At 39.2% G+C, this 17,873-nt stretch overlaps 1 protein-coding gene across 1 annotated transcript in view; it reads right to left on the bottom strand.

The window, feature by feature from the left end:
- LOC139539911 (insulin-like growth factor 1 receptor) overlaps positions 1–7,331 on the bottom strand; it is a 190,110-nt gene extending 182,779 nt beyond the window's left edge. The window contains exon 1 of the mRNA XM_071343302.1: positions 6,296–7,331. Coding sequence (XP_071199403.1) covers positions 6,296–6,389 — 94 coding nt within the window. The 5' untranslated portion in view covers positions 6,390–7,331. The remainder of the gene's footprint in view (positions 1–6,295) is intronic.
- Positions 7,332–17,873: the final 10,542 nt, after the last annotated feature.

The raw sequence follows: 17,873 nt of genomic DNA, 5'->3' as shown, positions 1-17,873 counted from the left end.
AATCAACAAGGCATCACATAGATAAACAACCACCCCTCCTAAAGAACCCATGTGTCAGTTTCATTTCTGATAGATACCCATACTCACTTATAACGTAAATGCAACCACCAAAGTACTACAGATATAGGCTATGAAAAATAAACAGCCGACAACCAATAAATAGCAACTAACAGACAGCAGCAATAAAGACTGTATGTAAGTATAATCTGTGAGTTGTAATGTCTGTCAGGTTTTGGCCAAGACTGTTCGGGTTTTGGTCACTAGATGTCCCCATTGCACCTTTTTTGTACCTTTTGTTTTTTCTTGCTCTAATTATTGTTTGCACCTGTGGGTCGTTCCCTTGTTAGTATTTAAACCCTGTGTGTTCCTCAGTTCCTTGCTCAGTGTTTGTAAGTTAGCACCCAGCCCCAGCCCCAGCCCAAGCCTTGTTTTATACAGATATTTCTCTTGTTGGATTTTCCAGAGGTTCTCTGGTTTAGTTCTTGTGTATTATTTGAGTAGTCTTTTGAGGTTTGTTTTTCCCTGCTGTTTTTTACCACTTTGTGGAGTTTCTTTTGTATTGTGGAGGATTTCCATTTTGTGCCTCTTGGCATTATTTTTGGACATTGTGGATTTAGTTTCTTTGCCTGAAGATTTTGTTCTTTAATTAAACCACCATCTCTAGTACTGCTGTGTCTGCCTCATCTTCTGGGTTCTGACGATTATTAGTGACTGTTTCTCGCACCGGGTCCTGACAATGTCATTGTTTAACTAATAAACAAATGGCACCCCCTTATTGAGCAATTGTGAACATTCGTTTCTGAAGGGCCTTAATGTATTGATTTTAGGGGTGTAACGGTTCACCAAACCAACAGTTCGGTAGGTATTGTGGTTTTGGGGTCACAGTTCAGTTCGGTTCCGGTACAGGGGGGAAATGAAATGCCAACAGTTACTGTAGTTTTACTTGTTTGTTTTTGTTGTTGATGGGCGGTCACTGTTAAGTAGCTCTCCGTAGACCTGGGGGTCCATCCCTCTGTACTATGCGCAACACAGGACGCATTGGCCAATTCATTGACAACTTCGGCTTTAACCTGCTTATATAGATCAGGTACTACATGCTTGCTAAAATGGGTCCGAGAGGACAATGTTCGTAACGTTGCTCGAGCACTTTCACGAGGTGCTGAAACCCCTTATTCTTCTCAACCACCGAGAATGGGCGCATATCCACAGCTATAAACATACCTATCGCTCTTGTAGAATCAGCTGCGAAGGGCTGCTTGAGTACAGAGGGGAGACGTAGTTATGTTGTTTTTTTGCGTTTCCGTCTTGCTCCGCAGGTAGGAATATTGGGGTGATGTCGGTGTAAATGCATCAACATGTTTGAGGTGTTGGCAGCTGTATAGCTTATTCACGTTGAGCAGTGGCGACGTACTCTCTGTCCAACGCTATTTAATCTACTGGGAAGACAAAATGTTCCCAAACTGGAGATTTAAACAATGATGGAGAATCCTCCTAGTTCATCGACCCCACCACTCACCATCGTACAGAACTAGTTCCCGGCTGCGCCTCACAAAAGGACAGTATGAAATGCACCAATTAAGATTCAAATTTTGATAACAACGTGCGCATAGGCTCTAGTTGTTTTAATGGAATAGCCAGAATTGTTTTCAGCTCAGATTTACTCAAGAGGCATACAACACAGCATAAGCATAGCCTATAGGCCTAGTGTTTTTAGTTTTTATTTGAACAAAAATATAAACACAACATGTAGTGTTGGTGCCATGTTTCATGAGCGGAAATAAAAGATCCCAGGACATGGTGTGCACAAATTTGTTTTCATCCCTTTTGGTGAACCTTTCTCCTTTGCCAAGATATTCCATCCACCTAACAGGTGTGGCATATCAAGAAGCTGAATAAACAGCATGATCATTACACAGGTGCACCTTGTGCTGGGCCAATAAAAGGTCACTCTAAAATATGCAGTTTTGTCACACAACACAATGCCACAGATGTCTCAAGTTTTGAGCGAGTGTGCAATTGGCATGCTTACTGCAGGAATGTCCACCAGAGCTGTTGCCAGATAATGTCATGTAAATTTCTCTACCATAAGCCAATGTCGTTTTAGAGAATTTGTCAGTACGTCCAACCGATGTCCAACCGGCCTCACAACCGCAGACCACGTGTATGGTATTGTGTGGGCGAGCGGGTTGATGTCAACATTGTGAACAGAGTGCCCCATGGTGGCGGTGGGATTATGGTATAGGCAGGCATAAGTTACGGAAAACAAACACAATTACATTTTATCAATGGCAATTTGAATGCACCAAAATACAGTGACGAGATCCTGAGGCCAATTGTCATGCTATTCATCCACCGCCATCACCTCATATTTAAGCATGATAATGCACGGCCCCATGTCGCAAGGATCTGTACACAATTCCTGGAAGCTAAAAATGTCCCAGTTCTTCCAAGGACTGCATACTCACCAGACATGTCACCCATTGAGCATGTTTGGGATGCTCCGGATCGACAGTGTGTTCCAGTTTCCTCCCATAACCTGCCATTGAAGAGGAGTGGGACAACATTCTACAGGCCACAATCAACAGCCTGATCAACTCTATGCGAAAGAGATTTGTTGCGCTGCGTGAGGCAAATGGTGGTCACACCAGATACTGACTGGTTTTCTGATCCACGCCACTACTTTTTTTTAAGGTATCTGTGACCAACAGATGCATATTTGTATTTCCAGTCATGTGAAATCTATAGATTAGGGACTAATTCATTTTTTTCAATTGACTGATTTCCTTATATGAACTGTAACTAAGTAAAATCTTTGAAATTTTTGCATGTTGCGTTTATATTTTTGTTCAGTATATTTTTTATGCATTCATTCGGGTTCACAGTGCGGACTGAACTGACTCCCCGTGTTCGGTACAAATATGTGTACCTTTACACCCCTAATCGATTTTGCAGGAGACATGATTCCGTCACCGTTGGGTCACTTTGCTCCACCACATGGTGTTTAGCCTTAGAGATTCCACTAAGTTGCTTAACAGCAGTCAAACTCAAACATGATCAAAGTGAGCTGTTACAGTAGCCTAAATGTTATTAATGGTCACAAACTGGGCAAATACTCAATTCAGAGGGGACACAGTCTTCAGAAATGCATTGAGCCTCATTAGACTTTTCCCATTCCGATAATACATGACTAGATTAAACATTTGTTCTATTTTCTATTTAGTTAGACACCGCCACCTGTCTTTACTGGTGTAAACGAATGAGACAAGAAAATTGGATACTGCGCAAACCTTGCAAAGCTTGCTCCGAAACCTTATTACATTTGACCCCTTTATTCACTCTCCAAAAACACCTGCCCCTTCTTGAAGGCTGGCTGGAAACTGGGCTCCAAATGATGATGTCAGAAGCTATAGCAAAGCCCAGTTGTCTTCTCCACTAACTAATAAGCCATTGCCTTTTCATAGCCTTCTCAAAACATGATGAAGCACACTATTAACATAAATCAGCACAATTGGAAGATGCTATGACAGGTTGCAGGAACCAGGTGCCCAGGTTCCCTGAGCTGTTGAGGGTAACCACTAGAGCAAGCAATAGTTAATGTCTGGCAGGTAGCCTAGCGGTTAATAGCGTTGGGCCAGTAACCGAAAGGTTGCTGGTTTGAATCCACGAGCCGACTAGGTGAACAATCTGTCAATGTGCCCTTGCGCAAGGCACTTAACCCTAATTGCTCCTGTAAATCGCTCTGGATACGACTGTCTGCTAAATGACTAAAATGTAAAATAATTGCAAGACAGATGAGGTACAGGAAATGTAAAGAATAACGCTTATCTGACAACAGCAACAGTCCTCAAAACATTGAATTATGCACTGTTTTATGCTATGGAAAATAATCCACATCTTTACAAGCTGCTCAGTCCTTCAAAGTCATTGTGGTGCACTTGTGTGAACTATGTATAAATTATTTTAAGAAAATTGTTGAGAACTGTTTATTTCCTTGACAAAGAACATGCATGTGGATAAGACTGGCGGCATTGTCAATAGAATAGCTCAATTGTAAATTTAATTTTGCAGAGAAGGTCTTCTGCATTTCATATGCATTCCACCACTTGTTTGCCTACTTCTGGCATATTAACAATCATTTTGGATACTTGAGTATCCAATGACTTTGTCCTTGTTTCTGAATAGGCTGAATAGGCCTACTGAACCACTTTTAAGAGGTTGCATACACTGCAAAAAAATATATATAGTAGTTTCAACTAATTATTATTAAGTAACTGGTTCCACAGCCTGTTTTAGTTTACTCAACTTTTCGGTCAAAGTGTCACCTGAACTTAACATTTTTAGGCTCCAACTTTTTTAGCACCAACTTGAGAAAACTTAGGCAAAAACTCAGTCAACTTAAAATGACGTGTTTGCTGAACTTGTCTCATATGTTCATTCAACTAGAAAAATATTATCTGGGCATTTTTACACAAAAAAAGTCTGTGTAGTAACACACACACACAGTGCTTTTGACATACAATATTTTCAACGTACATATTTGACACACATGATTACATTGTGCATGTTCATCTATTCAGTAATTATTATTCAACGTGTCTGTGATTTGAACTCACTACCTTTTGGTTCACAGCATTCCGATCTTTCTTCTATGCCACCATGTCTGTGTCAATTAGCAGTTCATCTGACTATTCTCTCATCATTGATTTGATTGACTTATTTATGAAATGTGGGGTTTTTCTGTATAGTTGTCTAATGTTGATGGGGAATATTACTTTGTTTTAATGTTACTCTTTAATAATACTTTTACTTGAGTGTACTTTTAACAGAGCTGAGATTTACTTTGAAGTGCAAAGTATAGCAACACAGATGAAATCAGTCATTGACACAGAATTGGTGGCGTAGCAGGAAGATCGGTGTGCCGTGAACCAAGAGATTATGAGTTAAAATCCCAGGTGAGGAGATGTTGAATAATAATTACTGTATAAATGAACATGCACAATGTCATCATGTATGTCAAATATGTATGTTGAAAACATTGCATGCCAAAAGCACTGTGTGTGTGTAACTTGTTCCACAGCATTTTTTAGTGAAGATGCCCAAATAATAATTTCTAGTTGAGTAAGCATATGAGACAAGTTGAGCAAACACATAACTTTAAATCGACAACATTTTCTCAAGTTGGAGCTAAATTTGGGCCAACAAAAAAAAATTACGTTCAGGTAAGACTGATCGAAAAGTTGAGTAAACTAAAAAAACAGCTGTGGAACCAGTTAGGGTTCTACACGGAACCAAAAGTGGTTATTCAAAGGGTTATTCTATTGGGTCAGCCAAAGAACCCTTTTTGGTTCTAGATAGCACATTTTTTTCTAAGACTGTACCTTTATTTGAATGCACTGAAGTGGATAAAGAGACACACTATTCCATTGTATAGGCTATTGTAAACTGGTGAAAAACTAGGCTTATTTAATTTAACACAGTCCTCCAGGATGTGACATCAGGCTCTATATGCATTTTTTGTCGCTAAAATAAAAGGCCAAAAGCTAAGATAAACCAATAGGACAGTATTTACCTATACTATGCGCGTGCATGTGCATACACATAATGACATTGGTGGGACTCGGAAACCGCGCGCTACCACCACCGCTACGAATGCAAAATGGCCACATGGTCGAAGTAGTAGGCGAACCTTCATCCATGGATTCATCCTCGTTCGTTTGCCGGAAAGCATCATTATAAAGGCTCAAATTTTTACGGGTGTAGGCCTAATTCATTGCTAAAATATATGAGCCTATAAGATTGAAACACAATCAAAAACATATAGGCTAATATGTTTGTGGGCTACTGTGGAAAAATCAACAATCTCAAAGCCTAATGTGATATATGTTTACAATATGCAATGTGACCATATTTTCAGCTATTTCCATAGCTAAGTCAAGCTAGATACGGCATTATTTTAAAAATCATCAATTTTCTTTTGCTATTCAACCTACTCTCAAATTAATGAATCTCTGAATTGACGTGAGCCTGGCGATGAAGCCTACAATAACATGTAGCCTAGCATGTAGGCCTATGTATCTCTTTACAGTCATGTGGACCAAAACAAGATACTGATACTGTAGTCAGACCAACAATAAAGCTGTAACTAAATAATAATAACATAAAATAGCTACAATGTTAAACCATTAGCGACAAAACATTGTTGCATTGTAACGGCTCGCATGAATGAGGATAAACCCGAAGAAACCTGACAAGGTATACCGTATTATTTTGAGTAGGACATCACAATGGCACTTACTTTCTCCATTTGCGGTCCATAGGCAGATAGTGGAGACAAATAGCATCAGACCCCAAAACAAGGTCAAAGTATTCCTCTCTGTCCCAGATCTCATTCCTGATCAATTAATTATTCACCTCTCTAAAAAGCAAATAACTTAATTCCAAAATAGTGGAAAGGGGAGATGATGCCACCGAGTTCACAAAAAGTAAAAAAGAAAAAAAAACGTGGTCCAGCAAATAGGCTACACTGTTTGACAGGTCGATACAAATTCGTGTTCAGAGTATAACCTACTATTTTTCCAAGTTTTGTGTTTTGGTGGAATTATATATAGCCTAGGCCTATATATTAAAAATATATATAAGATTAAATAAATTAAAACAATTCGTTATTCTTGCCAACGACACAATGATTTAAGGATTGCTGGCAAGACATTCGTGCCACTGATTTCACTCGACAGATGATGGTAATCCGCATCCTCAGTCTCCATTTCTTGAAACCCCAGTAATTGTGCGCAGGAGTTTTTATGACTCGCAATCGAACAACGTTCACTTGTAGTAGACCAAAGGGAATTCCAATCTTCTATCATTCATTTCCGTCTGAGTGATGAGAATTAGAAGGAGAATCTACGGCCAGTTCCACAGGGTGGTAGCTGAAAATGGAAATGAATGAGAACGTAACTCCGTTCAATGAGCCTTTCCAACAGGGCGCAATCCAAAATATCCTCCACAACAGAAATTGTTTCACCAATCTCACCCCCTTTTCTCCCGCCCCCTGCACTGTCTGTTTTCGCTGTTAACGCAGTCAATCGTCTCCTTTGCGGCTGAAAAAAAGACTTATGCCACGCAACAGTAGACTATCAAGTTTAAGAGCTTCGGTTGGGGTGTAGTATGGTATACTTGCACCAAACTCAAGCTTCCGTTATGTCCTGTGAGCCATTTATGGGTGATGATGTGTATTTTTTTGTTTTCCCGTATAGCTCAAGTAAGCAGCAATCCTATCACTGGCCCTCGTTTTCGGTCTCCAGTCCGTAGAATCACTGCTGTAAACAAGAGTAAGCTCCGCTCACACAGAAACACAAAGCACTAAGCATACGGCAAGTCACGGAGAAAAGCTGGAATGGAGCAAGCAGCCAATGACATGGATAACCAATGTTAAGATAATTTTACATGTAATTTAGCCTAATAAAAAGACGCATCCCTGCAAAAAAAAGTATAACAAAAGGTTATAAATCGTTTGTAAACGGTTAATTATAGCTCCCGTTGTATAGGCTACATTTGTAAATCGGTAATAAACATTTGTGAGATTGTTATTTCTGAATTTGCCAAATTGTGTGTTGACATATGACCAGGCTACTGTTATTAATTATTAGGCTACTTTTATTATTGCCCGTGCAGTCATGGGCAAGCACCATAACAAACACACAGTTTCAACCAATGTGTTATAACTGTTTATTACATTTACATTACATTTATAATATATTAATTAAGAGTTTATAATCTACATACAGCTAAACCCTTTATAACTGTTATACCATGTAGCCAACGGTGTTGCCTTAAATTAAGCTATTTGGTATGATTGATGGTCATTAGGTTATAACGTTCCATATTCGTCTATAGGGTAATAAAAGGAAAGTAAATATACATTATTCTGCCTACAGGCTATATCAACTTTCCATATATAATTTTGTGTAGTAGCCTAATAAGTGCGATATCTGGAAGAAGAGCTCATTTATTTGTTATTCCCTGGGAGTAGTGAATTATATAACAGTTGCCTAAACGTTATTTGAAATTTAAAAACACTTTAGAATCCAGCTCCCTCTGAATTCAAAATAGGTAGCCTAAGTCTTATGTCCGGGATAAACATTTAGCAAGCAAATAATTACAATCACAGTAAGCTACAACATTTTATTATTGGATGCATTGTGCTTACAATGCAAAACAATTTGTTATATTAGATTATTGGTAAGCCTATAAATTTAAACAGAACATATAAATAGCCTAGCCTATGCTAGTCTATTTTCCGCAGTGCCTGTTTGATTCTTTCGGGATATGTTGGTTGTACATGGATGGAAATGTAGGTTTATATAGCCTACCTTTATGTTTGGAATTAAATGTATATGATTATTGATTCTAGTCTTATAATAGAATGCCGTATGTGTTCTATAGCCTATTATGACCATTTACAAATAGATAATCTTACCCAGTTCCACATTTTTGATGTGCACGTACAGTACTTTGCCTGACACACGATAGCCCAAAGCGAGTAGTAAAATCCGCCATGGAGTTTCATTCAAATGCACGGATTGGACTCAATATTAGCGTTCATTCATCTGTGTTCTCTCTATAGCTTGTTTTGTGTAGATAGCGCGCAATGGGCAGGGCTCAAATAATTAATGTTAATTCTGCAAAAGTAACATTATAATTTGAATAGGATACAAATAATAAAACAGGTCACAAATTCTTATTTTTAATTTGTGGTGTTAGCTTATAGATACGTCATGACATGCTTTTTGTTTCAAAATTCAAAAGGCACTTGCACTTCTGAGCCTTTGTTGCAGGTACATGCTTTTTGTTTCACAAAGTTTCACTTGTTTGCATTTGTTTCGTAACGTATTTAATTTTGCAGCATATTTTGTTACTTACAAAATATTAGTAAATATTTTTTATAGCATATTTGTTCATCAACAATAAATAAATAATGTGGAGAATCAGGGCCGGACTAACAACCTCCAGGTTGTTGAAAAAGGTCCCGTTTTATCATGTTATTCTAAACATTTTGTCAAGAAGCTATGAGAAAATGTTGCAGTTTTAAAGCTAATTTCCTGCAATTCTAAATTTATTTGCCATGATGCTGAGAGAGAATGTTGCAGTTTTGAAGCTAATTTCATGCAATTAATCACATTTTGCTATCATAAGCTATCTGGGTGGCCCCAAACCTCCAATAATGTTTTGATATGTAATAAATTAGTGTTGCTACTCATTTATTTCTACGAAGGCATTCTCATTAGAATGTGTGTCTGTCAGAATACATTTGAACAGACAGCATGTATTTTATGTTTATAAATTCATATTTCATAAACAATTACTTAATTACACCTAAGCAGTATATACACAGTGAACATCAGTGCCCTCTCAAAAATCGTTGGTGCACGATGCCACTGCTCAGGTGTAATTCAGTAATTGTTTATGATATATTAATTTAAAAATTGTATAAACATAAAATACATACTGTCTGTTCAAATGTATTGTGACAGACATATACAGTTGAAGTCGGAAGTTTACATACACTTAGGTTGGAGTCATTAAAACTCATGTTTCAACCATTCCACAAATTTCTTGTTAACAAACTGTAGTTTTGGCAAGTCGGTTAGGACATCTACTTTGTGCATGACACAAGTAATTTTTCCAACAATTGTTTACAGACAGATTATTTCACTTATAATTCACTGTATCACAATTCCAGTGGGTCAGAACTTTACATGCACTTAATTGACTATGCCTTTAAACAGCTTAGAAAATTCCAGATAATGATGTCATGGATTTAGAAGCTTCTGATAGGCTAATTGACATAATTTGAGTCAATTGGAGGTGTACCTGTGGATGTATTTCAAGGCCTACCTTCAATCTCAGTGCCTCTTTGTCTGACATCATGGGAAATTCAAAAGCAATCAGCCAAGACCTCAGAAAATAAATGTAGACCTCCACAAGTCTGGTTCATCCTTGGGAGCAATTTCCAAATGCCTGAAGGTACCACGTTCATCTGTATAAACAATCGTACGCAAGTATAAACACCATGGGACCATGCAGCCATCATACCACTCAGGAAGGAGACACGTTCTGTCTCCTAGAGATTAACGTACTTTGGTGCGAAAAGTGCAAATCAATCACAGAACAGCAAAGAACCTTGTGAAGATGCTGGAGGAAACAGGTACAAAAGTATTTATATCCACAGTAAAACGAGTCCTATATCGACATAACCTGAAAGGCCAGTCAGCAAGGAAGAAGCCACTGCTCCAAGACCGCCATAAAAAAGAAAGACTATGGTTTGCAACTGCACATGGGGACAAAGATCGTACTTTTTGGATAAGTGTCCTCTGGTCTGATGAAACAAACATAGAACTGTTTGGCTATAATGACCATCATTAGGTTTGGAGGAAAAAGGGGGATGCTTGCAAGCCAAAGAACACCATCCCAACCGTGAATCACGGGGGTGGCAGCATCATGTTGTGGGGGTGCTTTGCTGCAGGAGGGACTGGTGCACTTCACAAAACAGATGGCATCGTGAGAAAGAAAAATGATGTGGATATATTAAAACAACATCTCAAGACATCCGTCAGGATGTTAAAGCTTGGTCGCAAATGGGTCCTCCAAATGGACAATTACCCCAAGCATACTCCCAAAGTTGTGGCAAAATGGCTTAAGGACAACAAAGTCAAGGTATTGGAGTGGCCATCACAAAGCCCTGACCTCAATCTCGTAGAAAATGTGTGGGCAGATCTGAAAAAGCATGTGCGAGCAAGGAGGCCTACAAACCTGACTCAGTTACACCAGCTCTGTCAGGAGGAATGGGCCAAAATTCAAGCTTGTGGAAGGCTACACAAAACGTTTGACCCAAGTTAAACAATTTAAAGGCAATGCTACCAAATACTAATTGAGTGTATGTAAACTTCTGACCCACTGGGAATGTGATGAAAGAAATAAAAGCTGAAATAAATCATTCTCTCTACTATTATTCTGACATTTCACATTCTTAAAATAAAGTGGTGATCCTAATTTACCTAAGACAGGGAATTCGTTACTAGGATTAAATGTCAGGAATTGCGAAAAACTGAGTTTAAATGTATTTGGCTAAGGTGTATGTAAACTTCCAACTTCAACTGTATATATATTTAAAGATGCCTCTAAACCCAAGGCAAAAGAATAACACCGCGAATGAGACACAGAATGAAAGCAGTTTTATTGGCACTCTTTGCCTCTATTATACCGCCACTACTGATGTTACTATCAACTACTGCTCCTATAAACATTTGCAAACCATTCATTTCAGTATTGTTTTGCCATATGTCTAGATCACTTCTATGCCATGCAATCAAGGAGCTATGTCCATGCACAATTATTATAACTGGCGCCCTCTGTTGCTACAAAGATAGTATTGACGCACCACTGAGGACAATGCACCTTCATGCTAGGGTATTTGAAACTGTGTTGGGTATATGACTGTGTTGCTCTGTCAAAGCTTTTTCAGAGTCTGTTCTGTCTGAAACCCTGTTGTATTGCAAGTATTATTGCAAGCCAATAGACCAAATGGTCAATCAGTCATAAATCTAGGCTACTCTCACTTTGTTCTTTTGATCCAAACTAGAACCTGTGAAAAAGTGTATAGAAGCTTTGTGGTGTGGCCCAAACACTTCGATTTGGAGGATTTTTGAGGCTGCAATAATCCTCGCAAATAGGTAGAAGTAGTTTTTGAAGGAAAATATTCCAAGGTCATTTAAGTTAATTAAAGGTTAAACAGTAGTTCTGGTTGTAATGACTGCCAACATAAATACTTTATTTTATGTTGGTAACTTGTTTGCGTGTCAGCAGAACCTTTGTATCAGAAAATAAAACTGTATCAAAGAGATACATCCTTTCACTGAGAAATATTACAAAAAACAAGCAGATGATATCTGGCCACCCAGACTGCAGTTATGATGAGTCATCCCTGCATAATTATCCCCGGTCTCCAGTGATTGACCTGCCTGTCCACTTGCATTTGTTAAATCCTTGTAAACAGTTTCTCATAAAAAGTGGCGGCATGGCCTACCTACCTTGACCACCACTTGTTTGATTTCATTCTGACCTAGCACTCAAGTGGAAATAAGTGTTTACCACCAGCAGGTCACATATGCTAATGAGTGGCTGTTTGTTTTTCACAGCACCCATTTAGGAGAAAATACATTTTAGGAAGTTATGATTGGGAGAGAAAAAAAATTACAGTTCTGAAATCATAATCCCCAAAAAAATCTGAACCCTGTTAATGGATAATTGACACTGAATCCATACTTGCCAACAGTAACTTAAACACTATGCCTAACTACATTATGTACCTTTAGTATTCTGAGTGCATATTTAAAGTAATTTTGGCCAATTTGATTTAAGCACTTCTCAGTAGTTGGTATTCAGACCCGTATGCAGCAGTGGCGGTCGGTGACATTTAAGATGGGGAGGACGATTATTTTGTTTATGATCATGGCCATATTTCTATTAAGCCATATTGGATGACTGTCATTCATATTCCATTCACCCATCTCATTGTAACATCGATAGGTTTAGGCTCCATGATACCCGGATTTTCCTTATACCCATCATGAGGTTGCTACAACGTAGCCTATGAATGAAAGTTTACAACACAGGTGCACAGGTCGAGAGAAAAATTTGAGTAATCAAGGTGACAGACAGTGACACATTCAATACCAACTTGCACACTCTTGCGTGCATCTAACTGATCTAGAGTGTAGTCATTAGTCCACCAGTTGCAAACAAGCGTTTCTATTGGACACATTCAGGTATGTTTATCCCCATTTTGTTCTGTTTGCTTACGTTTAAGAAATGTTTTCAACAGAATCGGCAGAATGAATACATCCCTGATCACACGCAAACACAGTTCACTTTCATAGCAGCCTCATACAAACAGTATGATCATTTTGCTCGTTGTATAATTCCTTCTCACATCTACGCACTCTCCTCCGCTCACCTTTTCCCTTTGCTTGTGGACTTTAGTGCACAACACATCAGCTGTCTGTGACTAGGCGAAAAAACCTTTCTAAGCCAAACTTTCATATCATAACCGCTAACCGCTATACACAGCCTACATCATTGTCACCATATTAGCTAACGTCATAGTCAACATAGCTACTAGAATTTTCACATTAGTAAACCCGCTACAATCACGGTACAGTGTACAGTCAGCAAGCAGTTTAGCAGTTACACCGGTGGGCCCCGGTGGCAATAAATGTATAAAACTAAATGCTTACCTTGACTTGGAAGAGTTCCAGTGTTGGATAGCCATAGCCAGATAACTAACATAGCATCCCTTTCTGCTTGAGCTGGGTGTTTGAGTAGGCTAAACTAGCTAGCTGCATTCAGTGAAAGTCAAAGTGAAAAAAAAAGAACGAAATATAGCCAGCGCTCTCTCTCTTGCATCTCCTTAATTTTTAAATGAATACATTTGTTCTAAACTGTTCAACTATTGTATTTTTCACACTTTGAGTCAACTACATTTTATGCACTGCAGTGCTAGCCAGCTGTAGCTTATGCTTTCAGTACTAGATTCATTCTCTAATCCTTTGATTGGGTGGACAACATGCCAGTTCACGCTGCAAGAGCTCTGATAGGTTGGAGGACGTCCTCCGGAAGTTGTCATAATTACTGTGTAAGTCTAAATGTGAATCAATTCTCAATTGCAATGGTACGGTTCTAGAAACATAAATCCCTCTACTTTAATATCACATCAAAATAATTTCAAAAATGCAAAATACACACTTACTGTACATTTTTAAACCAGTGTTAACATAGTTGCAGTCAACAATTTTTCAGTGACAACAATTTTGTGGCATCCGTCTTCCGTTTACACACAGGTGTTCGATGACGCAGATAGCTAAGTAGAACAGGTAGTCCACTCTGTCTTCCATCTGTTTTCCGTAAGCAACCGCTGTAACATGGAATAATGGCCATTTGGGAAACCTTAACCCTCTAAAGGTTTGTTATTATTATTTCTCGCCGATATGAAAGATAAGGTCCTTATGCTTCCAAAACTGCACCGCAAGCGATCCGTGTTAATGTTCCAACCAAGTGTCGCGGCTCTATTTGCTTTTCGATTAACAAAATCAGATTAAAGCTGCAATATTTAACTTTTTGGGCGACCCGACCAAATTCACATAGAAATGTGTGTTATAGATCTGTCATTCTCATTGAAGTCTAAGAAGCAGTAGATCGGTTCTATGTGCCCTATTTCTATGCTTCCCTTTCTTAAGTTTAGTTTTTGCATCTTTTACTTTTGGTTTTCTAAGATAACGGTTAATAAAAAACACTGGGGAGGTTATTAAATATAAAATCTGCGATTTGTTCTCCCTGCGCAGAACCCAAAATTATATTTTATATTTTCCCGAATTCTGTTTTTCGCTGGTTTTTCACTCTCAAAATTACAATTGTTCATAGAGAAACAACAACATTGGAAGTTCTGAGTCCATGCCAATGCTTAAATCACACCAGAAGAAAAACATTTGTTAGGTCTGGAAGAAAACTAACACAATTCAATTTTTGGGGTGTAATTCCCCTTTAATTGTGCACGTGGCCCTTCAATTGCGCATCTAGCAAGTGAGGAATGTGCAGTCTAATGTTCTGGTCTAGCCATGGTTCTGTACTGCTGCTGCTCATTTCATGGCAAAGTTTGCAAATAACAAATAATAAATACAAATGATATACAGTGCATTCGGAAAGTATTCAGACCCCTTTAATTTCTCCACATTTTGTTACGTTACAGCCTTATTCAAAAATGTATTAAATATTTTTTTCCTCACCAATCTACACACAATACCCCATAATGACAAAGCGAAAACAGGTTGAACATTTTCTTTGCAATTTTTGATTTGTTTTTTAAACAGAAATACCTTATTTACATAAGTATTCAGACCCTTTGCTATGAGACTCGAAATTGAGCTCAGGTGCATCCTGTTTCCATTGATCATCCTTGAGATGTTTCTACAACTTGATTGGAGTCCACCTGTTGTAAATTAAATTGATTGTTCATTATTTTGAAAGGCACACACCTGTCCATATAAGGTCACAGTTGACAGTGCATGTCAGAACAAAAACCAAGCCATGGGGTCGAAGGAATTGTCTGCAGAGCTCCGAGACATGTTGAGGCACAGATCTGGGGAAGGGTACCAAAAATGTTCTGCAGCATTGAAGCTCTTTTTTTATTTTACCTTTATTTAACCTGGCAAGTCAGTTAAGAACAAATTCTTATTTTCAATGACATCCTTTTCAGGAGCAGAACGACAGATTTGAACCTTGTCAGCTCAGGGATTCAATCTTGCAACCTTTCGGTTACTAGTCCAACGCTCTAACCACCAGGCTACGCTGCCGCCCTAGTTTGGAACAACCAAGACTCTTCCTAGAACCGGCCCGCCCGGCCAAACTGAGTAATTGGGGGAGAAGGGCCTTGGTCAGAGAGGTGAGCAAGAACCCAATGGTCACTCTGACAGAGCTCCAGAGTTCCTCAGTGGAGATGGGAGAACTTTCCAGAAGGACATCCATCTCTGCAGCACTACACTATTCAGGCCTTTATGGTAGAATGGCAAGACAGAAGCCACTCCTCAGTAAAAGGTGCATGGCAGCCTGCTTGGAGTTTGCCAAAAGGCACCTAAAAGACTCTCAGACCATGAGGAACTAGATTCTCTGGTATGATGACACCAAGATTGAACTTTTTGGCCTGAATGCCAAGTGTCACGTCTAGAGGAAACCTGGCACCATCCCTATGTTGAAGCATGGTGGTGGCATCATCATGCTGTGGGGATGTTTTTCAGAGGCAGGGACTGGGAGACTAGTCAGGATCAAGGGAAAGATGAACGGAGCAAAGTAGAGAGAGATCCTTGATGAAAACCTGCTCCAGAACCTCAGATTGGGGTGAAGGTTCACCTTCCAACAGGACAACGACCCTAAGCATACAGCCAAGACAACATAGGAGTGGCTTTGGGACAAGTCTCAATGTCCTTGAGTGGCCCAGCCAGAGCACGGACTTGAACCCGATTGAACATCTCTGGAGAGACCTGAAAATAGCTGTGCAGCGATGCTCCCCATCCAACCTGACAGACCTTAAGAGGATCTGCAGAGAAGAATGGGAGAACCTCCCAAAATAGTTCACAGGAGGTTGGTGGGACCTTCATTTGGGAGGACGGGCTCATGGTAATGCCTGGAGTGGAATAATTGGAATGGTATGCCATTTCATTTGTGCCGCTCCAGCCATTATTATGAGCCGTCCTCCACTCAGCAGCCTCCACTGGATTAGATAGTAACTGGGAGCTTGCAGTGTCTGATACTTGTGAGATTTGTTCATGACAGTTTGCGGTGGTGAAAATTGCATGTACTTTCAGAATTGTTTGGTGAGCTACTCATAGGTGGACTGCAAACTACTGGTAGTAATCAACCTCTTGGAGACCCCTGCTGTGATGTGATCATGTGAACTGCTGATTATATTGTAAATGTTTCACAGTTAGCATATTTAATTTTACCGGTGTTCTAAAAAATCAAAAAAGTTGATGAAGCGCTCTCTCTCTCTCTCTCTCTCTCTCTCTCTCCCAATGTGACAACTTTTTTCTCTTCTAGGAAATTAATTTGGCAACAGTGTTGCTGGCTTCATTAAAAACTGTTAAAATGATGGATTTTGGATGTCCTTGGTCTTATTTACTTGTTCAGGGCCTATACATGAGGAAAACTTTACCATATTATCCTGGAGCCATACTTACACACACAGTCTAATTGTAGTCCCTTACTTTGCGTGAATGATATCTCTCAACCTTAAACAATGTAAAATTTGAATACAAAATAATTTGAAATAGCAAACATAACATGATGACATTTGTTTACGTCATCTTTGTAGCTCCCTGATGAAACAGTAATATCCATTACAAGACAAAAAAACAAAAGGAAAGACTGTCATTTAATGTGAGGTGCTCAGCGATATTAGGATTTTGAGTCATGTAGTGTTGACTAGATTCCACAATGTGTGCATCCGTATGCACGCTGAAATCTACATCCACCGTGACATATACAGTGGCTTGCGAAAGTATTCACCCCATTGGGATTTTTCCTATTTTGTTGCCTTACAACCTGGAATTAAAATTGAATTTTGGGGGGGTTGTATCATTTGATTTACACAACATGCCTACCACCTTGAAGATGCTAAATATTTTTTACTGTGAAACAAACAAGAAATAAGACAAAAAAACTGAAAACTTGAGTGTGCATAACTATTCACCCTACTAAAGTTAATACTTTGTAGAGTCACCTTTTGCAGCAATTACAGCTGCAAGTCTCTTGGGGTATGTCTCTATAAGCTTGGCACATATAGCCACTGGGATTTTTGCCCATTCTTCAAGGCAAAACTGCTCCAGCTCCTACAAGTTGGATAGGTTCCGCTGGTGTACAGCAATCTTTAAGTCATACCACAGAATCTCAATTGGATTGAGGTCTGGGCTTTGACTAGGCCATTCCAAGACATTTAAATGTTTCCCCTTAAACCACTCGAGTGTTGCTTTAGCAGTATGCTTAGTGTCATTGTCCTGCTGGAAGGTGAACCTCCGTCCCAGTCTCAGATCTCTAGAAGACTGAAACATTAGCGCCTGTATTTAGTGCCATCCATCAGTCCTTCAATTCTGACCAGTTTTCCAGTCCCTGCCGATGAAAAACATCCCCACAGCATGATGCTGCCACCACCATGCTTCACTGTGGGGATAGCATTCTCGGGGTGATGACAGGTGTTGGGTTTGTGCCAGACTTAGCGTTTTCCATGATGGCCAAAAGCTCAATTTTAGTCTCATCTGACCAGAGTACCT

The sequence above is a fragment of the Salvelinus alpinus genome, chromosome 15, assembly GCF_045679555.1.
Source record: "Salvelinus alpinus chromosome 15, SLU_Salpinus.1, whole genome shotgun sequence".
Classification (NCBI taxonomy): domain Eukaryota; kingdom Metazoa; phylum Chordata; class Actinopteri; order Salmoniformes; family Salmonidae; genus Salvelinus; species Salvelinus alpinus.
This window is presented reverse-complemented; position numbering and strand designations above follow the sequence as displayed.